The 25,156-nt window shown below is 41.9% G+C and overlaps 1 protein-coding gene across 14 annotated transcripts in view; it reads right to left on the bottom strand.

Annotated features, from left to right (window-relative positions):
• Window positions 1-496: 496 nt before the first annotated feature.
• The window catches only part of LOC146817363 (uncharacterized), a 145,028-nt gene continuing 120,368 nt past the window's right edge, over window positions 497-25,156 (bottom strand). For all 14 annotated transcript variants that reach the window (XR_014962988.1, XR_014962983.1, XR_014962990.1 and 11 more), the window contains one exon: window positions 497-4,612. Coding sequence is in view for 1 of the 14 variants with exons in the window: in XM_085610955.1 (XP_085467081.1) it covers window positions 4,467-4,612 (146 nt within the window). In the remaining 13 variants the exon portion in view is untranslated. The remainder of the gene's footprint in view (window positions 4,613-25,156) is intronic.

Here is a 25,156-nt window from a genome sequence, read left to right as displayed (position 1 = left end):
AGCTCCTGCTGGCAGTCTCTTCAATACACTCTCTCTGATTGCTCTGGGCGCACTTATGACTAAAATGCAGGTGTTCAGCGCAGACGCAATAATTTGGACAGGGACGAAAACTCAATTATTTCATTTGTTTTGGCCCATACACATTCACCCAAGGTCCCTGTTGCGCTAGTGTCAAGTTAGCGGATTCAGTACCAATTCATACTTAGCTGTTCAAAATGTTGACAGTTCACAATTAACACAATAAACCCTTTGCTCAAATTTCCATCTTAATGGTCGATGGACCAATTAGTTGAAAAATTGAAGGTAACAGTTACTCATAAAACCTGGCTCTTCCAAAAGTAGAGAAGGCGCTTGCTGTTATGTTTTCACTGCTCTGCCAAGGGGTCAAGACAGCACCGGGACACTCCCTGGAGTAGCCGCGCGCTCTACAAATACCCCATAACATAACATAACATGAAATAATAATAAATGGACAAAAATAATCACAGATTCTTCGTTTGCAATTTGTTAATTTTATCTATGTCAAATGCAAAAATCTTGGAAATACCTCATGAGTGAGAATACACTCTAAAACACAGCTAGCAAATAATTAATCTCAAGAAACATATGTTGCATGGAGGGGATAGATGAATAGACATCAGACATGTGCATTAATCAATTCTCAATTCAGAAGGAAAGGTGAAGAGACAAAAGTACAGGGATAATAACTTTGAGTTATCAAAGATACCAACTCAAGGAATAGGAACAAGGAAACCACCACCCAGGCCTAGGTAGCGGCAGAGGACTCCCAGACAGGGAGTCAGGGATCAAAGACTCTACGATCAGGACAAAGATAGGACTGGAACATCTAGGCATCTCTGCAACCCGATAATCAGCAGCGCACCCTCTCTGTCTCTCCGTCTAAGACATCAGCCGCATCTGCCACCCTCACATCCAGACCACACCCCTAAATCACGTATTCTTTATACCCTTACCATACATGTCCATCCCACTAAAGTTGCTAAAGTCACCCATTCTAGTTATGGGATCGGTTAAAACGAGGGGCAGATGGTCACCCTATCATTAAGTCATGCTTCTTTTGACTACCCCATAGTTAAGCTTTCTTTCCCACATATTCAGTATACGTCCCTGTTCTCTCATGAGGATAAAGTAACAAGTTAAGGACAAATGTTATACATTTAACATCTTGTGGGTTTATCACACGAAAACACTGGAGTTGGCTGCACGTCTAGCGTCATGTCCTTCACCGTGACATGCTCTTTCAGTTTGTTCAGCATTCCAGCCACTCAGTCACGTGCTTTGTACGCACTGCAAGTTTCATTCATTACAGTTCAGCTAACTTAACCCAAAATGGAGACTCGACCATTTACTAAAAGAACAGAAAGCAGACATTTATTAATAATGTGGTAATTTTCACTGTTAACCACCCACCTTATCTCTAGCCCATGTTAACAGTTAACCTAGCATAGCAAAAGCAGGATAGCAGCATTAATTATTATGACAAAGCAACACGGTCATGCTTTTTACTAGATATGCATGCAATGTGCCATGCAAAACATTCATAACACGTTCTACACACATTATTATTACAATTTCGGTTATTTATGTGTTGTTAAGATAAATTTCATATCCAAAACGGGGTACAGAGTTCCTCAATTGCTAGTCACGGCTTTAGCGTATTAGTAGTTCTAATACACCAAAACACCCCTCTCACTTATAGTTCACTGTTCCTTGAAATAGTGCACCTTGAAGCAGGTTGCTATCATCACGTTATACACGGTGCTGTGTGCAAACACCATTGTTGAGATTATGTATTCAAGGTAGAGATGCCATTGTTTTTACTGTTGATGTTGTCACTTCATATTCACAGGTCGCAGCATCGGACGTGGTATGTAGAGTACACATCACCATTTTTTAATGTAGACAGCTACTGATCCTGATGAATTGCCTAAGATCCTCCTGACTAATATGGCGAGAAACATGTCGATCATTTTAGAGTAGAGCTTCACGCCTAGACACCTTACTTCTAGCATCTAGCCTCTCTACACATTTTAATAGGGTAGTCTACCTTATGAATAAAGTACTATTAGGACTGACCAACCCTTTTTATAACACACTTCTGCTACATTTTTCTTTTTAGGTCCCTCACACCCAAGCGAATATCGGCAGGAACAAAAGATCCCCGACAAAGAGCCCCGGTTTCGGGTGCCCGTTAAGGATTGCAGCGCCGACTTGACGAGGGGCAATGCTCATATGATGAAGCATGACACCTAGCTTGCTGGGTGTGTGAGAGCATTAGTTCCACCTAAAGGAATTTCCCTGGGTCCTTTGTTTTCTACTCACAAGCCTTGGTGAATGAGCTTTCCATTTACTGACCGCATCTCTTCCTTCTAGCAATTGAGGAACTCTGTACCCCGTTTTGGATATAGTCTGTTGGGACCTGTACATTAGACCTCCTTAAATATAGCCCCTCTGTCCCCCCTTTTGGATTACTAAGATAAATTTCATGCATATTGCAAAGCAAATTTCCCTGGTGTGGTGTTTGTTTGCACATTAATATATTTACTACTTAAAATGAGTATGTATTACAGGGGTATTCAATACAAGCGGGTTTCCTTTTGCGAATCCCCGCTCCATCACAGGCAATTGCCTCGTCCCCTGACACAGGCACTCTCTGGGCAACGGAAGGCCAGAGCTGGTCTTTAAAAGATTCACATTGTGTTTCTTATCATGCAAACATTTCAAATTCCTTAATTTAAGTGCTTCAGCTTGAGTAGTAGTAAGTTAGGTCAATCAGTCAATTAAAGCAGTAAATAAGCGCTCTTAAGGCTTCTAGTGTCCAAATATGCTGCAGAAGGTCCTTGGCATCCAATTACTCTTTAATTAAGAGTCAATGTGTCAGTTACACTTGTGGACTCTCCTAGATCTGGTGCTGTTCATTTACTCAAGCACACTAGGATACAGAAGAATATTCTTAACCTCCTCTGGAAAGAGTTCTTGCACTTCTGGTGTAGTCCAGGGGTGGAGGCATCTCGTAACTGCATCCTCTGCAGTTCTACAGCTTGTTACAACATTCTGCAAGAATTCTGCAAGTCCGGTTTCCTTTCCCAAGTAATCTATTGTTATAGAACCTTCCAGCATATGTCGAGCTACCATTCAGTAGCAACTCCCCTTCAGTACTGCCTCCCTTTTCACATAACAATATTCTCCCCATTAGTTCCATGTTCACAAGTTCTACTGACATCATCTTCTCTTCAGTGTCTATCAAGAAAATGTATCTTGTCGAAACATTCTGACATGCCATTCATAAGGTACACACTGCTCATTATACCATTGTGATAGATGTAATTGTGTATGTTTACATACATAGGCATCATGTGCAATTATGATGAGCTCTCTATTCTGCTGCAAAAAAGTGGTTTATAATTTTAAACTTACATTTTTTATGTAGACATTTCCGAAGCAAGCATACAAAACTCATTAGGGTTTTCCCCCCCAAAAAAATGTTATTCCTGAAGTATGCATCCTCAAACTAAAACATGTGAGTAGATGATTTGATATTTCCATCAACAAGTATCCTAAATTGTTAGGTTTTGTGCATAATACAAATTCCTTTTTGGACACATGTCAGGTGAATTTTACATGGGAAGATTATGTTAAGTGAGGGGAAACAAATTACCATAAGCAAATGTAGGCTTTTTTACAAGCATTTAGTGGACAAGATAAACAACTGTTCAAACAAATAGGACTGTACTGGGTTCCAAAGAATGTGGCATGATGTTCTACACAGGACCTTTATAAAAACACAAAATGTTTACCTGGCAGTTCTTTGACGGAAACTGGGGAACTCCACATCTTTCTCCTCTGAAGCATGTTCTGCTTCCCCTGAAATTGGTGGTGTTTGAATGGGAAGCAGCTGAGTATTTTCTCTAGCCTCAAGCACACACACATCAGAGGCAGAAATGTGACTCCCCTGTTCCCACCAGCATTTGTGACTGCTAGTAAGGCAGCATGTTAATCCCTCGCAAATATCTGCTGATTTGTAAACAAAGCAACAATATTGCTATTGAAGGCACAGGTTGATGCAATGAAGGAGTCAATCTTTTACTCTGGGGATTGCATGGCATTATGTATGCCTCCCCCCAACTGCCTGACAATTTCACTGGTGTCAGATGTAGAAGGCTGATGTTGTTTCTTCTTCATGATGACACCAGTGATATCAGCTAGGGACTCATCAATCCTATGGACAGCTAGGCATAGGTATCTGTGATGGCCTTTGTTAACCCCTTATTAAGGCTAAGACGCCTATGGACTCTTTCAAGAGTGCCTGCTTTTGTCTCCATCATGACCGGACCTCATCAGACATTCACTGCTAGACTCCTACCACTTGCTGTTGAAAAACAACTTGGTGGTGCTGGGAGTCCTCAGTTGTGATGGAAAAGCTGGATGGTCCATCTCTCGTGTGCTTAGGTTAATCTGGAGAACAGAGGAAACGTATCAAAAGTGTCCAAGGGCTGTTGGAAGGTGTCATTATCCATGGGGGGCAGTATGGTATCACCAACAGGTTTGGCATCAGAGACTGGCTGATCTACAAGAGGTGTTGTTTGTCCCTCTGGAAAGAAATTGAAATATGTTGTTAAAAATCCATGATTGAATTTAACATAAGCGATTATTGTAACATTCAGTTTATTTCATCACTTCCAATTGCACAGGGATATGTGCAATATATCTTTCTATGAGTAAAGAGGGCTGTGTTACCCTAATGTTGCTTTTCACGTGGCAATACCTGTACATTGTCCATGCAACCTCAGTATTAAGTAGGGGTGCTATTTGTGGAATTACACATAACGAAACACAGATAGGCACTTTGTGCAGGAATGGCCCTCATTTTACATATTACGGAGCATTTCTACTTTCTGTCTGTGCAGATGAAAAATGTGATTCTCAACACCCCTGCTGGTTCCATTGCACAATGTAGCAAGGGTGCCTGCATTTGTTGTAGCCATCAATTGGTGCCCCTGCTCTACTAAAGATAAGTTATATATTGATATTTCTCTTACAGTCCTGCACTCTGCCTGTCACACAGCAAAACACATAAATCTGCCTTGCTGTACTGTCCTGCATACAATTTGTGCTATATTGAGCCATAGATGTCATATTTGACACACATCCACACAGCTCTACACAGCAAGCAACCTTGCTGTGTTGCATGAAAGGGGAAGGGCACGTATATGCCATAATTTAAAATATTCGGGGGAATCCTGTAGTTTCCTAGCACACATAAAGTCATCTCCAGACTCCGCAACAATAGAAACTGAGAACCATTCCCGAAGTGGATAGCCACCATCACACTTGTAATTATGCAGCAGCTCAAGCTCACTCCATTCCCTTACAACCTAAGGAGATCATCTGCAGGGTCTTACACATCTCTTCACTATGCCCCATTCTCTTACATTATGCAATTGACCCAAAAGTCTGTGCTGATAACTTCTTTCCCCCTTCCGTTACCCTATTTGACATGTACAGAGTGTGACATCAGCCAACGCCTCCCACCGGGATCTATGTCACAAAAAATGTTCGTACCTTAAGCAGGTGGTATAATTCCTTGCTCACACTTTGGATTTTGGGGGCCCTGGGCCAAATGTATTTAAGTGGCCCTGTTCAGAACAGCTTTGAATTTATGATCCAATTTCAGCTCTCCATGCCCTTTTAGGCCAGGTTACAGGCGCATTTATCCACATTCTAATATTCAGAGATAGTGAAGTGTGTTTTCAGTATTGTAACACAGCAGCAGCTCACTAATATTACTGCAAATAATCCCTGTCACGCCCTCCCATTTCTCATATATGAGGCCCTGTTTTGATCTTAAAGAAACTTTTGTATGGATGTTGCATGAAACATAAACACAACATTTCTCTGCAAATTATCTGCAATACAATGTCACAAATCACCCACATTAAAAATAATAAAAAATAAATAAAAATAAATTAAAGGAGAACAGTATTTAAAACAATCTGTTTAAGAATTATTCAAGGTCATCAGGGAAAGATGCTCTGTAGAAGAGAGATGGCTCTATCAGGGGCCCCCTGAAAGTTTGGGGCCCTGGGCCAGAGCCCCTTTTGCCTAAACGTCTCTGATGATAGGTCTCCACCACTGGGAACCTTTCAATGTTTATAATCATGTTATGTATCCTTTCCTCTTGCAGAAATTATTTAATCTGACAGTAAAACTTGTAAGCTATGCAACTTACACACCTATAAACACCTTAGCATATGTGCATAGTTCAAGTGATTTCAGGGCTATTCAACCCTGAACCACAAGTCCTGAAGAAAGCCAATCAATTGTGAACATATTGGCTGAAACATGCAGACCACATCACTTGGATTATTTTCATAACCTTTTGGGGACGTGCAAGACCATACTCTCTTATTCACGTCCAAACAACATGCTTTTAACCCTACCCCAGGAACCACATAATAAAGAATTAGATACCCTGGAGGTAGTGTTACATTTCTCACTCTCATGGTATCCATTTATCCATCCAAAAACAAAACAAAAACCCAGCTCCGCTGTAATCAGGCGTCGAAGCACAACCAAGAGGCATTCCCTGGGTGGGAACCCTAGAATGAAGCATGCCACCAACTAGGTTGGTGGGTGAGGGTACCTTTATAAACCAAATGGACACCTACCTCACCCTGAATCTTGAAATTGCCACTATCACCTCCATTTGCTTTCACATAATCAGTATGGCCATACATTTCTTCATATGGTTCCCTACTGACACCTGTAAGACCATCACCCAGGCCCTTATCTCATGTAGAATATAGTATTTTATCTCTGATGGGTGGTCTTTACTAAGGTAGTAGCACCCAAAGAGGTTGCGGTGCCTACATGTGGAGAGCACCACCTGGCTCCCCAAAGTGTGGCCTAGACCACAAAAAAATATTATTACAATCCCCAGAACCCGCTTGTGACTAGGCCTGGGCTAAAATTCCGTTCTGCTCGCGGAAATTGCGATAATTTGACATTTTCGCGTTCCGCGGAGAGAGCGAAAATGTCAAAATTTACGCAATGCGCATCTTACCGGAATTTTTTTTCTTGCTCGCGCTGTAAAAAAATACATTTTCGCGTGCACGCGATCGCTTTACCTGAATCCCCGCGTTCGCTGACAAGTTTTCCCGATCCATGAGATGTTGGATTGTTGGTAGCCATTTGCGCTGTCTCGCGACAGTTCGCGCCCGCATTAACGTCATTTGTCACTCGATCACGTCATTCATCGCGCGATCATGTCTTTCTTCTCGCGATCATGCAACGCGAGAGTATGAGATGATTGAGATCTCGTGCCCGTGAGCAACCGCATGGGTAAGTTGGCGAACCGCGATCACGCAGAAAATTCCGTGAACGGGAGGGAAAAAAACGTCTGCGTCTTTGCGATATTTCCGCGTGTTTGAGGTGATTTTTAACATTTTCGTGATAGTTTGCGAAACTGAATTTCGCAAATTCCGCCCACCCCTACTTGTGACAATCAATTAAAAAAAAACAATTCAATCGTGTAATCCTTCCACTTTTATTTTGCTCTTCTTCATCACATCCTCTGTATTGAGCCAACACGTGTTTCGTTGCAGTATTCACAACTTCTTCAGGGCTCTTGTATGTGTGACAGGACAACTATCGATCCAATGATAATTCCAAACCGAACATGACAAAGCCTCTCCAGTGTGTGCAAATTTGTGTTCTCATGCAATAAAAATCATCCCATAATTTTAGGACCGCACGTCACTCTTGCATAGCTTCAGACAGTCTCTCTGCAAATGCTTGTTTTTAACCTGCTAATGTGGCAGGGAAACACACATGGCCTACCTCTAAACAGAACTTGACAACACACACAAGTACATTCTTATGCTACCAATGTGACTACCATTCTACAGGTGATTGCTATAGTTTTGTTTGTTTAACCGTAATATTCTTTTAAATTGATGTTTTTTTTTGACAAACAAATGTACTGAACTATAACCTGGATATAACCTGGATATTCATCATCTTAGCAATATTAGGCTCATACACTTGTATTTTATCCCACTATAAGACCCTGTATTGTTGGCTCATCCACCATGTGCCAATACTCTTACTGCTCCTCCTTACACTGTAATAAAACTGGGATTGGCTATTCAGAGGAGATGGATGGTACAGACTGATCAGTATAACATCTACTCTTTTTGGTTGGGGTCTAGCCTATTTCTCTCTCTGTAAGTGTAAATAGGGGGACACTGACCTTGATAATGATGCTGTCCCATCTACAAGCAGAGGATTGCAAGCAGGTAATACATCTAAGTAGGAGGTGGTTGAGGAGGAGATGGAAGGGGTCTAGGGGTCTAGGAGGATATCATTGTTGTCCCTACACAAAAAGCCTCAGTCAAGAACTCCTCCTGGTAAGCATTAGTCTTCCTTCAAGATCACTTCTGAAGATTGTCAGTACCTGCCACTAGCTAAGCACCCACCAATTCTTATTATGCCTAAGCAAAACTCATCCTCGCACAGCCCTCAACCTGCTGGTACAGCTGTGGAGTAGTCAGTGTACACATCACATGCAGATACATCTCTGGTCTTTTCAAAATCATCTCAGGGAGAGAACAGCCCTGGTGAGGAGCAGCTCTCCTCCTTTATCAATTCCTCACACCCACCACCTTGCAATTGGCAACACTCTCTGTGATGGATAATCTGCTGGCTGAGTTAGATGGTTACACATGAAGAGGGGTATTTGTTCTCTGGGAAGAACAATTTTCAGACAGCAGTCCATTGTGAGGAGGGATATTTATGTGTATGGCACAACTTTCTATGGGATGCAGACTGCCTTAAAGTACTCCTTTAGATGACTGACTAACTTGGCTAAAGTTGTGAAATGTTACCAAGACAGTGCAGGAATGCACCATGGACATCTTCATAGTTTGAGGGAAGAAAGAGGCACATGTCATTCTTCATGGCCCGAGCATGCATAAAATTATGTGGACACACCACAATGTATGAGGCCCACATCACTTGCAACTACTGTAGTCAATCCACTTGTAACATCCACAAACCTTCCATCTCCACCACCACTTCCCTCCCTCCCTCCTTAACAATACAACCACTAACAACTCAACCTCCACCAACTCAACCACCACCAACACATGGACAATCACAAGAAGAATCAGAACAGGATCCACTCCCCGTATTGCATGGAGAGTTGTAGACTAAACCCCATAATAATTTCTACGTTGTTAACATTCTCTATTATATTCACAACTTACACACTGAAACATACAGTTAAAATAACATTGTATGCACCATTCTGAAAAATACCTTTATTTAAATATCATATGTTACCAATGTTGAAATAAAACGTAATAAAAACTAAACTAGAATATTACATATTTTCTCTAATTTGTAGACATTCTATGTGTTGATGATATGTCTTTGTAAAGTTAATTTTAAACAGCATCTATTTCATTATACATTTCATTATAATCAAGCCTGGGTGTAGTGGGGCTATGTGGAGCAGCGCGTAGTGTGCCCAAATCTGCGCACACTCGCACGCTCCGTGTAGTCCCACTACGTGCCGCCCTCCTCCCGCCCGCCTTCCTTTTAAACTTATGTAAACTATGATAAAAACATTAAATATAATGCCTTACCTGCAGCGCGGCGTCTCCGGGGCTCCCTCTTCCTAGTTGACAACTTCTTTTCACAAATGCGCATGCGCGGACGCCCGCGCATGCGCATTTCTTGCGAGAAATGCGCGTGCGCGGGCATCCGCGCATGCGCATTTGTGTAAAGAAGTTGTCAACTAGGAAGAGGGAGCCCCAGAGACGCCGCGCTGCAGGTAAGGCATTATTATTTAATGTTTCTATTATAGTTTACATAATTTTAAAAGGAGGGCGGGCGGCAGGCGGGTGGCGGGTGGCAGGCAGCTCTGCTTCGCTGCCTGCTACGCCTACTTCGAAAACTGCGAAGCAGGCAGCGCTACGTACACTCCGTGGCCGAAGCGGAGTACTACGCCCGGGGTAAATTATAATGCAAAATTGCATTAAGGACAAGTAATAAGAATAAATGAAAAACCTGTTTAGTTAATGTTTTATATTCATTAAAAAATATATCATATAGTAGAATTTTGAAAAATTGGATCCAGTAATTAGAATTGGGAAAAAGGAAATTAAATAGTATCTTTCTTAAGAGGACAACTTTTAACTTCTAGTGTCCTTAAAAATGTCAAATCATGCAAGGAAAGTAAAATGTTCAATGTCCAAAAGATTCTTAAAGTCAGTCCTCCAAGTCAGATGGGTTATCAGACAACTGTCTTGGCTTGTGAGCAAACATTCCTGGCCATTGTCTGGCCTGCTCTTTACCACTTCAATGTTAATATCTTCCTTCCAGGTGGTTGTTTGATGGCTGGCTGTTACAAGGTCAGGTACCCCTTGGGTGGGAAATGTGATACACACGGGTATTCAGAGACATAAGCAATACGGATGTAGTTGGAGACGGAACTACAGGAGGTGAGTTTGGTTGGGGAGGCAGATAAGACATAATGCATGCAATCAAGGAGGTGATATGGCTATGGAAAGTACAGAGCTATTCAGTGAATGACTCTGAAAATGCCTACAGCACACCTATCAACTGCCAGACATCTCAAGAGATTCTGAACTGATCCAATTCTTTGGGCCTCAAGAGCAGTCACAGGTTCATGATGAGGGTGAAGGTAGTGGCAACATATGAGCACTCAGGATAGTCAGGGGTCTCTGAACTGTGCTGGTGATGTTCTGGGTGGGTAACTGGAAAGGGAAGAGAAAGTTGAACAGGTAGTGCAGCTGGGGGGCCCGATGGTATAGGGACACTGGAGATCAGAATTGAGTGGGGCCTGCTCTTCAGACACCACTGAAATGTCTTAGCCAGGTTCAGGAGAGCTGCATTATCCACTGCTTTTAGGGCCAACTCCTCCACCACCACAGTGGGCTTAATAGCCTCTACCTGTGGATGTAATTGATAATTTTTATCTCTAGGAAGACTCACTCTCCTTGCTAGTAACCAGAGAGAACAGGCCATTTATCCTTATAAAGGCCAGTGTATTGTGGTCAATGGGTGCTGCCTCTGTGTCCAACACCCTCTTGGGTTTATGGCACCAGGCACAGTGGAGTTGAAAAAAGGGAGACGGTGTGTGGAGAGAAAGTGTGAAAATTAATAGAACGAAAAAGAGAGCAAGAGATTGGGATAGGTTTTATTATTTTTGCTAGGGCTGCTTTTGGATCCCAGTTCAGCCCTGCAAGTAGTGGTTTCCTCCTCCTCACTGGATGTTGACAACTGTCCTACCCACCTTACAGCTGAGGAGCAGGTTGTTTACCTCGGACCCTGCTGAAAAGGTCCTTGGCTAACTCTGTCTGCCGAAAAGAAATGAGTACAAAATAAAGCAATGTTGAGTACATATGGTTCATATCTCTACATACTTTTCAAGGTTGTGATAGCAAAAAAAATGTTATAGGTGTCTTAATTTTTCCAAAAATATATTATAGAATGCATGAAAGCCAGTTAAAATTATAAAATGCCAGACGTACATACACATATGTTGCCAAATGGAAACTTTTTGTAAGGCAAGTGTAAACTGTGTCAGGCATGTAAATTTTCAACACAGATAGAACAACTGACCATTTAAGAGCATATTAAAAACAATCAATCTGTTCTCAATGCAAAATAGCATGTAACAGAAATCATGCACGTTTAAAACAAACATTGGGCTAGAAACAAGCCTGGATATCACCTTGAAAAGGCATACATTATTACTTAAATAAACACGTATGACACTTACTTCCTCTACTGCTCAGAAGTTCCATCTGAGTGCGGAGGGTCGGCCAGTCGGTTTTTAGGGCCCTCTTGTGCAGTGGTATCATTCTAGGGTTCTGCAAATGTGGCTCGGAGCACCTACTAATAGTGTTCTAACCCTATATCATGGCCAAGTTATGAAGGCTCCTTGACAATACTCCTTCCTTCTGTAGGTGTGGACACCCACTACACTGGTGCATGTGCCAAGGTATTGCCATATGTGGGCCTGTGCTGCTGTGAGCAGCTGGGCCTCATGACCCCGATAAAACTGAGGGTAGCTATGAGGACCCATCACAGATGATATTCAATCTTTCCACAGTGAAGTTGGGGGCCATTACTTCATATCCTTCAGGCATATTAAGGGTTCAGCAAAGAAGCAGCAGAATGGAGGAGGATGGTGTTGTGATGCGATGATGGCTCAGAATGACAAGAAAATGGCTGACTTCCTGTTCCTGTATGCAATTTCCTGATTCTTTTGGGAGTTAGAGATATCTGCCACAAGAACAGAGGTCTCATGAGGGGTAGGCCCAGGCAGTAATTTTGGGAACTTTGTGTTATTCTTGCTACATGAAATTCTGGGAATGATACAATTTCGCCACTTTGTGAAATTAAGCACTATTTGCAGTGAAACTATACCGTGACTGTGCAATTTGCAGTAAAAATGTATTGATTACGAATGAGTGGAAATAACTGAAAAAAGTGTCTGTTCCCATGATTTTGTTTAATTGCATCCATACTCTATAAATTGACACTCAGATGCATTTTCAGCTAAAATAAAGCGTGAAATGATGTATTCGCCTTTTGTGTAATTATATGTAACTTCATATAATCTTAGGTAATTACACAAAAGCCAGTTACAAACTTTTTAAGCACCCCTAGTGTGGGCAATGACCGATTCTAAGACTTGACTAGAGTACATTTGATCCTGTTTTAGCACCTTTCTGGCTATAGACATTTTAGACGTGTAGTCTGCCATATTAAATTGTCTTACTCTTCTGTGAGTATGTGTTCGTTTTAGTATGCACATCACTAAACCCCTTCTTAAATTCCCTTAAGCCACTCCCATTTAGTAATGGATATTCCCAATTTTTCAGTCACTTTCCCCCGATCCCCTCCAACATTTACTACAAAAACGCAACCTAGATGTGTGTAGCACAGAATTCTGCAGAGGAAAGGAGAGGAGAAGCATTTTGTTGCACATGAGTAGCACTACTGTAACACTACTTTATGTACTACAATATGATTCTGGCCCCATGATTTTCATAACATGGGTATGGACAAGCCCAGTAACATGCCCCTTCCCAAGATAGCGATTTGCCCATTACATGTTAACAGAGATTCCCAATTCAAAACATGTCAGAGTGTTTACAGGTGATGTCAGCTCATCTGAGCACAATATAAAAGGTGAAATCTACAAGTGAAGGGTGTGTTGCAATGCACTTGTTCCTTTATTTTTCTTCACTTTCATCATCCCTTTTCTCCTATTTGCTTTTTAGTTCTGGCCTACTACACAGTGCATGCTCTAACTGTTGCAAGACATACAGTGGGCTTACTTGGAACATAGAGGGGCTTAGAATTCGTGCACTACTTACCATTCGTTGGCTTTCCTGTCACTCTTATCTTACTGCTTATTTGTGTCCCAGCTTGTCAGTCTTTTGTCTGCCTCTCTCATGGAGCTTAGTTCCGTTACTATCTCTTTTTATTGGCTGGTTTCTACCCTGCAAATACTTTCTTTTCTTGTGGGTTAGGCATTTCATAGGGGTGCATGGGTTTTCCAGCTTTATCCCACGTATACTTCTCTCCTTCGGTACTCCTTGTTGCTCACTGTCGCCTACATGCTTCTCCTTACCCATCCACATGTTGCACTCACCCTTGTGTACTCCCCCTCTGTTTTCTTGACCTTGTGCTTCTCCCCGCCCTCTACACACTGCTCTCAATGTTCTCTTTTGCCCATGTGCAGCATGACTAAAAAGCACCGACAAAGTCAACAATTCCCAAAGGCCAGACCTGTTAGCCTTTCCAGAGCGTGTTGCTCCTTGCAGTGGAAATTCTACTTCTGTATACCATGTTTCTAGGTCTTTTCTCCTTCATGATGTCAGGAGCATTTTGTTGCCTAATGTTCATCTTCAATCAAGACTTACAAGTCTGCTAAGGAGGTGTTATACCTTTTGTGACCCTTTCTTTATAATTGGGACCATCTTAGACAGACGAGTCAGCTTTCACATATTCTAACCTGTGCAGAGTGACACAGTTGCTACGGGGAAGAGTCATCTGTGATGTCCTCACTTATTTGTGTGTTTGCTTCAATATTCTGTAATGTGTAATCAGATTTCGATAATGTAGGGGATGTGGGGAGCAACAGTTGGAGTTAAATCGGCGGCTGGCTTGGTTGTTATTGAATACAGCTTACTGTGATACCTGCTCCAGCGTTGAAGGTGTTTCTGTTTACGCCAACACCACATTTGGTGACGAGCTATTTCACCTGCAGACTGGCAGAACACCTCAAAGTTTGCTGAATGACAAAAGGAAGCTCCATCACAGATGTGAAGCAAAGCAGGCATGCACTGGTGGAGTCCAGTGTCCCTAACCTCAAAGGGCGATGAGACATGTGTCTTTGTCCTCACTGGAGTAAAGAGGGGCTTGAAGGCACATATCTGGGGTCAAGACAGAACAAGGAAGTGCACATGGAATTTCGTCAGTGTGCATGTAGTTTTGCCTTAATGTATAGTGTGCATCGCAATAAAAGCGTACAGCTGCCATCTTGGAGGTGCTTCTCCAATTAATCTGAGGTGGAATAAAAAGTACATTGTCTGTAAAGAACAGGAGAGCAAAGTACGCACCGCATGAACAGTGGCCATTTTAGGTGTATGGGACATATTAGGAAACCTTAGATTAGTATTAAGGTGCAATAGTGCATCCGAAACATGTCATGTATGGCAGCCATCTTAGATGTCTGGGAAGATGGTAATAGATGTTAAAGGGTTTCACAACCCTTTCATTCTTCAGTGCTTTCTGCGCTTTGTTTCCACAGTTTCGGTCAGTTTGCAGTGAAATCTCTTGCACGACGGTGACAGGCACACCAATTTCAAACATTTGGGTTTAACACAAAGGTTAATAATGTAGTCTGCAACAATGACATCAGAGTACACTTTCGGGTGAGTGCCATTATTTTTTTTAAGAGGAAACAAATTAAATCTATGGTGACAGACATACTTAGATTCCTGATCTACAAAACTTGATGATAGGCTCACCTAAAACAGAGAGAATGGGCCTTCACGTCATAATTGGATGATTTCTCCCTAGACTATTGTGATAGTGGTTAAATTCTAAGTAAGTGACTCGTACTAGGTGAGTTAATGCACTATGAGTCCTAGCAGGCACTGATATAAGAATATTTCTTTTCAAATAGGTTATTTTTAGCGAGTGGGGGGATATGCAGAATGTTACACCGCTTAAATTCGTCTTTAGTAGCCCAGGAAAGCTGCCTATAATCTGCCTATAAAAAACATGGATTTTTTTTGTTGTATTACGCTAGAGTATGTGGAACATGAAGAGAAAAGATAAACTTTGTTATTGCACTGTTTAGGGGAAAAAGTCAAGAGGTGTTGGAGAACTCCCTTATTTAAGTGCAGAAGAGAAAGAAATTTAAATGAGTATGAGATTTGATAGAGAAACTAGATTGGCATTATTTACCACGTGTTAGCACAATAATGGAGAGATTTCATTTCGGTATGAGGGAACAAGGCTGTACAGAAACAGTAAAAGAATTTGTTACTAGTATGAGGAAAATTTAAACGGCTGCATTTTGGTCTAATATTGGCAGCCTCAGTTTTCCAGAGGGTAATGTCTAGGTGTTACCAAGGTGACTGGCTGATATATGTAAAAAATAAAAAAGAACATGGTGAAAGAGTGCATTTAGTGTTAGAGAGACTGCTGACATCAGGTCTGACCCTGAAAGAGAAGATATGTGGGTCATCTCATTACAGGTCCTTGCATTTTGCCAAAAAGAGAAGTTGTGGAGACCATAATGAAACTGGAGGAGCCAAAGAATGAAGAAGAGTTTGGTTTTTTTCTTGTGTATTACAACTAGTTGATCCAGAATTATGCAAATAAAAAGGTTTAAGATCGTTCTTAAGTAAGAAAGCCACGTTTCTGTGGAATGATGAGTTTAAGAGGGAATTTAAGGAGGTGAAAAATGATTTGGAAATGCTCTGAGCTTAGAAGCGTTTGTTCCAGGTAATGAGATGATCATAATAAAGGATGCAAGCCTAAATATTTGGGAGCAGTTTTAATTCAGAAACGGAATTTAAATGGAGGAGCTAATTCAGTGCGCCTCCAGAGGTCTGAAAGAGGCAGAAAGGAGATTTTCAGTAATCAAATGAGAAGCTCTTGAAATATACTGGGCATTGAACAAATTCAGAAATTGTGTGTGGGGTACTTGCTTCAAAGTAAGGTGCGATCAACAACCTTTGAAGGAAGTATGCATGAGAAAAGGCCTGAATGCGATTCCTGCCAGGATAAGGAGGTGGATTATTTCCATGCAAGATTTCAGCTTTGCGGTAGAGTACAAACCAGGTGCCAAACATTATTCAGCAAATTGCCTTTCACATCTGGTACAAACCAACAGTGATGAATATGGTGAGGTAGAAAATAGATTATTTGAGGAGTCAGTGTGTGTGTGTGAAGTTTTCCTGGGTGCTATTTCTGAAGAAGAATGGTTAACTGAATTGGAGAGAGATTGTGGATTGATTAAAGTTTCAAATGCCATTAAGATGAGCTGACCCCATGTCCTTGGAAAACACTGGTCAAAATTAAGGGAAGAATTAGCAGTTGACAAAGGCATTCTCTTAAGGGGTACTAGGCTCATGCCACCCATGGGGGTTAGGAAGTAGACTTATTACTCTGGCACACGAGGGGCACATGGATTGTGTTAGGACCAAAGAAAGAGTGTGTTCCAATTTTTGGTGTCCTGGATTAGATACTGAGGATGAAAGATGTGTGAGAGATTGTAGAGAATGTTGCAACTGTGATAAAAGCATGGTTACGAGACAAATTCCAATGATGTGCAGAAAATTGTTGGGACATCCATAGGAGGAGGTAGCAATGGATATGTTTGGCCCACTTCGAAGTGAACATCAATCCTGTATCTGATTGAGCCACTGGATCTTTATTCTTAGTGGGTAGAGTTTAGATGTGTCCTGGATCTGTCTTCGACAAGCATGATAACGTTTTTGAGTGAAATGTTCAAAAGGGAGAGTTTCTCCAAGTCACTTTTGACTGATAATGGTCCTCAATTTTGCTCAAGTAAGTTTGGAAATTTTCTGGGTGAGTGTGGGGTAGAACACAAGAAAGGTTCAATATCCATCTCGAAACAAATGGAGCTGTGGAGAGGCTTAATAAAACTCCGAGAGACAGCTTACAGTTGGGAAAATTGAATTATTTAGATTGGAGGCGGTTTTTACAAGCTTGCATAACAGCATATCGTATGACCCCACAATCCACAGAGAATTCACCTTTCGAGTTGTTCCAGGGCTGATCTCGAAGCTCAAGCTGTGCCCAAGTTGGTTGGTGTGGGGCAAAGGGATAAAATTCAGTGGACCAAGTAGGCAGCAGGATAAAGAACTTGCAACACATTAGAAAAGAAGAAAGTATTTAGATAAACATAAAAAAAGTAAAAGACCATTTTATTTAAGTTGGTGACATTGTGAAGATAAGATGTGCTCAATGGTCCAAATTCAGGCAGGAGTGGAAGATAATCAAATTTTTCAAGAATGTTATCAAAACAGATGATGGCAGAGTTTGGAATTTGAATAGAACAGTAAAAATGAAGGCGCACAGGATATCCCACCCGAGCATATGTGATTCTTCACCCAAATCAGAAGAGTAGAGGTATGTTTGACAGAAGAATGGATTACACAATGCAGAGAACTCCATCTTGTCTTCAAGACTATTTCATCAACAAGTAATTCATATATTCAGGCTGCGTCTGTTGATACAATGGAAATGTTTTTATTGTGTGTAATTTTAGGGTTAGCTTTTCAAAGCACTATTAACCAATAGACACACTTCTAGCACATCGCAGTCTCTGCCCCAGCACCAGGGGCAGTCACACACTGACTCTTCCTCACTCTGTTCAATTTTGAGAGGCACATCATTTTTAGGAATTCTCAAAATCCCCTAGAGGCCAGACTTATCTCCATCCCTACTTGCCTACCAAGCTATCGTCAGATTCTTCAACACTCTTGAGATTGGCACGGTACCTTATGGCTGCTGTACTCTTAAATGTTAAATCTAAAACATTTATGGTGCACAATTCTGAAAGGGACTGGGCGTCCTTGTAATTTATTTAACATATCTGGAAATTCTAGATTAGTACAGTACATTTTGTCATATCAACGAAATACACATAGATTGGTTAAATACAAATGTTAAGCAGCTACCATTCACGTCCACTTCTAAAAAAGGTTTCCAGAAGACAAAAAACAGCTGCACAAAACAATAAGAAGAGTACGCCCTCCAATTGTGGGCTTATCTCACTGATGCACCCATGAAACAGCGATTTGCCTGTGCTATGGCAAAACTCTATGTATCATTAAAAACCGTCGCAATCAACCAGTGGTCGGGGCAAGGGACTCAGAGCCACTTTTCCTATACATTACTTAAGCTATGAGGAACACAGCCTCTTCCTCAGACCTAAAAAGAACTCTCAAGCTTAGTTTACAATATCAAATTAGAATCACTAAACTAAACTAAAGACATGTTGGTTTGTAGCTTAGTAAAGCTTTAAGAATAAATAACATGACAGCTGTCCGCCATTAATTAATCCTCCAAATTACCTTCCAATACCTCCTTTTTTCTCCCTAAACAATGTTGCAAATGCTGGCATTGAAACTATGAATTGAATACAGCCCATCGACGCTTCACAGCACAGACAGCAAATTAATGAGCAAATTAATTTCAAAATCACGTTTATCATCGGATTGCTCATATTAATATCGAAGCGCAATGAACGTTCTAAAACTGAGCTTTTTCTTCAGAATATTGTGGAGTTAAAAAGACAGACATCGCGTCCTTGGATGTAATTCAGGAGTGCGGTAATATACTTTAAAATGGTGCCTACATTTGCTACCATTACCAGCAATAGGTTTAAAAAGTGAATCACTACTGCAGCCCAACGAAAACATGAACCTAAACTGCTGTTTTCCATAATGTCGTGGCATTTATAAGTGTAAGTAGTTTAGTTTATAATGTTTCATGTTTCTATTTTCCTTTTTTCAGATCTAAATTTAAGATAGGGCAAGTAGGAAATTTCTTGAAAAAACATATAAAAAATGACTTAATCCTACTGATCCGAATTATTCCATCAAAAGGCAATATTTTAAATAGTCAAACAGTGTGAAAAGGAACATGTATATACCATCAAATTTGAAAGAAGAGTGAGCTCAGTTCAGTAGTGGTTTTTAGAATAGTAAGCCCACTCCTGCATCTGTAAAAATAAAAGGAAAACATATAAGCTGAAACATGTGTCACAGAGCTACTAGGAATTTCAAATGCCTTAATGTTCGTAACCTAAGGGAGAAGCTGTCTGATAGAGAACGATTGCACGCAGCCAATTACCTTGCTGATGGACTATGCCAGAAGTGCAGGGACAGAATATGTACTTAAGTACCAACCAAGATAAGGGGACAGACATGTGCTGTTGAACTAATAAGGTTCTCACAGTGGGACAGTATTTTAGGATCTCTCTGTGAGCTTTCTGTTAATGCATTCACAGTTATCATACAGTAATGGACTGTTGGGACAGAAAACTCCCCTGCATGGTGTTGGACATACGCCCTTGCCACGAGTCCACCAGCTGCAGTGATATCCGGATCCTTGGCACCAATTTCTCTTCATTGATGAACATGGTCATCCGTGTGTGCCATGACCTAGGCAAGTCTCATGGATTTGGGTCTTGTCAGAATGCGAGGGGTGCACAAAGTGCTACCCTGGTAGTGCTAAAGGGCTACTGCCCTTACCCGGAGTTAATTAGCACAAGCGCTGTTGTAACATTTTTAATAGTGATCAATAGAGTGAACAGGTCTTTTTACCTGTGTCACTAGAGTGAGGCCTACCGACCAACTCGTGTAAAGTTTCACTGCTCTTTAAATAACTCACCCTTGGCCTACATCATATTAGTATGTAGTGCTGTGCAGTGGTGTGTGATTGTGTGTACATGCTGTAATGTATGTGTACCTGTGTGTGGTAAAATACACGGAGGCTTGTGGATCCCATAGTTTAAGCTCAAGGCTATGGAAAGGCAAGTGAAGGTGGAAGAGCAGTCCCAGATGGATTGCGGAATGCATATAGTACAAAGTTGCTGGAGGTGGCACACAGAGGTAGAGGTGAGAGCCAGACTCTCTTGTGCACTTGAAAACTGTTTTTAAATTTGAAAAAGATCATTGGTCAGTAAGGTCTTGCCACGTCTCAGGAAGTAAATGGAGCTGATAAGGGAATCATAAAGAATAGAGCTAGGGAGCTTGGTAACCTTTTGATAGGCATAGATCAGTGAGGCTAACTTCCAGGTGTGAGTTTATGCAATGGCGTGTGTGCTGGGCTATTAAACTTGGAGTCACTCCTGCTCTGACAGATTGCTTCCTGGACAAAGGGCAGGAGAGAAGGAGTGGCCACTTCAAAGGAGGCAACCCCCACAGCACAAACTTCAAAGACTAGGACACTAAATTACATCTGTGTCTGGAAATGGATTATAAAATGGTGAGCTCCCAAAATGGCCACACTGGAGCCGTACATCAACATCAATCACTCAATCAATCAAACGTTTATTGTTTCACTTAATTAAAACCATAAAAATTTATCCTCTTTATATAAAAATCAATAATAATTATTTTTTTGTTAATTGCTTAAAATGGTAAAAGACTTTAGTTGTCACTTATTAATATCCAAGTTTGTACAGGGATATATAGAAAACCATTAATGGGTCAATTAATAATATTCAAGTATTTACAAGAATGTATGGTAAATAATCAATGGATCAAAACATTATTTAGTCCATGTTCCACTGTGAAGTTAAAACAATGCTTTCCAACATAATTCTAGATCGACGAATGGTCTCTCTCAAGATCCAGTCAACCTTTTACAACATTACTAGGCAGTCACTGGAGGCTCAGTTTTTAATGCCTGCTCATGTGAGGAGAGGAACTTTGTCATTTGATAGTTCATTAAGGTATCAGTTTGGTCCAACCCAGATCTGCAGGTCCTAATTCTTCTGGTGTTCATTGCATTTTTTAGTAAAGTGACTCGTGCTTTTGAAAGTTTAGGACTAAATGTATGAAGTCTTACTTGTTATTGCCACATAGTCTACATTCTTTCGCCCCTTTATGGACCCATGTTGGCTGATCCGCGATGGACAGCAATTTGCCTAATCACAGGGCCATCAGTTGAAACTTACGATGGACCGCGAATGTGATGTTTAAGTATGGTGCTGGGGTGAGGGTCTTATAATTGGTAATTACTATCCAGGCGTGCACTAGATGTTTTTATCTAGTGTGCTGCCAATGGCACTTTGTGGACCAGTGACAGAATGAAATTCCTGTGTATTAATGGAACCACTTTCCTCCTGCCAGATACTGGTTCAGGACTCAACAGCTCACTATTAAGTAGGCCATGCTCCCACCTAACATAGGGGCCTATGTTAGTTGGGAGCGGGAACGGGACCGCCCACCTGCCATGCAGCGGTCACGCACACCTGATCATGATGCAACTGCCACCGCGGCGGTCGCATCTGGCATTTTAACATTGCGGTGGGTGCTGCTGGCTGCAGCACCCGCCGCAATGGTAAAATGCTATGTTGTGCATTCCCATGCACAACGTGGCAGGCACTGCACGGTGCCTGCCACATTGTGCATGGACATGTAGGGGGGTGCCATAGGTACCCCCAAGTGCACCGTCCACCTCCCCACCCCCGGGGGCCCACAACAGGTACCCAAAGTAAATCCCCACCAGCATTTCCATGGCGGCATCGCAGCCATGGAAAGGCCTTGAAATCTCAACATCCTAATATGGATGGCGGTGCCTGCTAGGCACCACCATCATATTTGAGCCCCAGCTCTGCCCTGCCGGCAATCATAACGATTGCCAACCGGCAGACAAGCGGCGGATAGACTTTCCGTCCGTCGCGATACCCACCGCCATCGTAATATGGCGGTGGGTAATTCACATTACGATGGCGGAACGGTCGCTACCGCTGGAACAGTGGTGGCGATCGTTATGCCATTGTACTGAGCCCCATACTGTTTCCCAACAACTTCTTTGCTGACCCATTCCTGCTGTTCCTTCCCAAGTCCCACAAGCATGGAGCACTCTTCCGGTGCCTTGCAGAATTCATGCTGCGTAGGCCCTCCAGCCGCAATCAATCCCTGCATTTCTGGAAGTGATTAAGACTTCATCACCTGTTCTACTTTGGGAGCCTCACCCTCCTCTGCTTCTGAAGCAGAAGGGATGACCATCACAACCCACGCCTTTCCGGAGCCTACCCTTTCCTGAAAACTACCTTGCCCTGATACCTGTGAATTGGAAATGGTCCCAGTCTCATCCTGAGACTGAAGCGCTGCCTGTGCTCTGATCAACACAGCTGCCATAGTCCTAACCATAAAGACTTCTCGTCCTGGCACCAAACCAGGGGCAATCAAATTATTGCCCAAGAGATATCCAGCTTCCTGCTTTTCCCATACTTCAACATTGACCATGGCCACCTTGTCGTTTTGCTTAATATCAACACAGGCAAGCAGGTTTTCCATGCCCCCTCCACTGGCTGCCAAATCTGTGTCCTTGCTATCAGTGAGAATCTCTTCAGGTTTAAGGTACTTCCTCGCAACCATAGTGCAGAAGGCTTCAGTGTCTCTCAGAGCAGGCTCTTTCCTCCCATTTATACTAACTTCCTGGACAAGCCACATTATGATGAATATGAGTCAGAATATCTGAGTCCCTCTCCCAGATGTCAACGGCCACAATGTTGTGCACTATAGGGCACTCTTGCTTGGAGGATCTCTTTACTCAAGCTGTCTGATCGCAATCTCATCCCAGGGCAAGAATGCCTTTTTCCATAAATGAACATCTGTTTCCGGGTGTAGTCAAAAGGGGTACTCCTACTGACATTGAGAGGTCTCTACATGCTGATGTTTTTTACCAGCAGCTGACTAACATTGCCATGCGGGTGTCCAGCTCAGGGTCCTACATTCTTACCCACCAGGTATTGGGGTTGGATCATCCAGCATTTAGATTCTTGGCAGAATACACACACATACCCTCCGCACAGTAGGAGTATGCCAGATTGTTATATTATTTCATATGCTTGCATATACATGTTGTTTCAGCACAATGGTGAACCATTTGTTTTATTCACTGTCCTGATACTTCTTAGAACTTTCATCTGCTTCTGTCTATTGTTCATTGCATCACATATATTGTATACAAGAATCTTTATTTTCACACACATGGCACAAAACATTGCTGATAACTGATATGCAGTTACTCAGAAACTACTACAACATGGTCTCAGAATAGATGGTGGGGATGTTACCTTCCTGGTGGAGGCACACAAAGCATATAGAACAGAGGTGTTTTATTTTTGGGTTACATTTCCAGCTGCAGATGCTGTAACACAAGTGTTTCACACATACATTCGCCCACAAACACTGAATTCAGGTATGGGTAAGGTTCCTGCCAATAGGGAAGAAATTCTGTTTTGGATTAAACAAAAACAAATCAGAATGATGCAGTATTTCCCCATATGGTCCAGCAGGAAAAACGTAGAATATTGACAATTTGCTTGCCGATAAGGATGGCTCCCCCGTGAAAGACGGTGTAATTTTGGGTACCGTCTTTGCTGCAGTATATACCAGAACACATGGTACCCTTTCTCTGGCTGTTCTGCCTGAAGTGCTGAAACAGACCCAGAATGAGTACAGGGCAGCACCTGTCCTGGACCTGGGGATGAAACCGATGGGCAACTTTGCCATTATGTCAAGCAACATTAATAGGGAAGCAACAGCGTTAGCTATGTGCCAACGACTGAAGGTTGCACAGCAGGACTTCGATTTATTCAAAAAGAAACCAATGCTACGCTTGGTAGAGAAAATTTGGGAGCCAGACCTGGGAAACTACAGTTGAAGAGAAATTCTGAAAAGGATAACTCTAAACAAGCACCTTGCACTTCTAAAAAGAAGAAGTGGGATAGTAAGAACAACAAAGATAAAACAAAATCAAGGGGTGGTCTACTCCACAGGGTTCCACTGAGAAATGTTATAATTTGCGGAACTATGATAATGTTAGACCGCCTGACAGGTATCAGGATACTGATGCACGTTTGTCTTGGTCCTTCCAGGATTCATCCAATAAACATTTGGAGAGAGTAGGACGATCAGAGAGCCGATCTGAAGAGCACGTGAAAGTGATGAAAGACCCACAACGCTCATCTGACTACATTATTAAGTAAGAAGAAAAACCTAAAACATCACAATCTCAATTCAAAAAGAAGGTAGCTGGACTTAAGATCAGGCATGCCCCAGATATTGAGGACTCCACTTCTGAGCGGGAAAAGGGCAGTGAAAATGATGGACAGTGTGGGAGAATTCATCATGGTTCGCCAGAACCTGATGGATTCTCTTGGGAGAGTAGTGCTGAGTGAGTACATCACAGTGGAAACACCAGATCCCAGGTTAAGCATTCCACATCATCTATACCAAGTACCACTAAGGTTGGAGGGGGACATGCCCAGGTTTATTGACATCCTCTTTTGGGAGGACCTTACTCAAGGAAACAATATTCTAGTAGATGAAAAGGATTAGCCACCTGATTTCGTAATGGATTGCGCAAACAGGGAAACGGTAAGCCTACCAACCTTTTCTGACGTAATTCCAGAATCAATTAAACATTCGTACGCAAAGGAGTGGGCTCTCATGCTGGCTCCTACATTATACTGCAAACATGTGAAGTGAGAGGATGGTTCACCTTATTATGACATTCCATTGATGACAACCCCACAACTTAAAGGCAATATTCAATAAAAAATAAAGCAAAACAACACATTAGGGAAATCCTAGAGCATCTCCAATACCAAGTGTAATAGAAAGTTGCACCTTGTCAATGAATAATCCTGTTACCAGTCATGAAACCAGATCATTCATATCATCTATTAATAGATTACAGACATTGGAACTCAGCTACTTGCACATTTGCAGTACATAACGCACACAGTGCAGCACTAATGAATAACATTATGTGAAAGAAATACAAAACAATGCTAGATATCTTG

This window comes from Triturus cristatus, chromosome 6 (genome assembly GCF_964204655.1).
Source record: "Triturus cristatus chromosome 6, aTriCri1.1, whole genome shotgun sequence".
Classification (NCBI taxonomy): Eukaryota; Metazoa; Chordata; class Amphibia; order Caudata; family Salamandridae; genus Triturus; species Triturus cristatus.
This window is presented reverse-complemented; position numbering and strand designations above follow the sequence as displayed.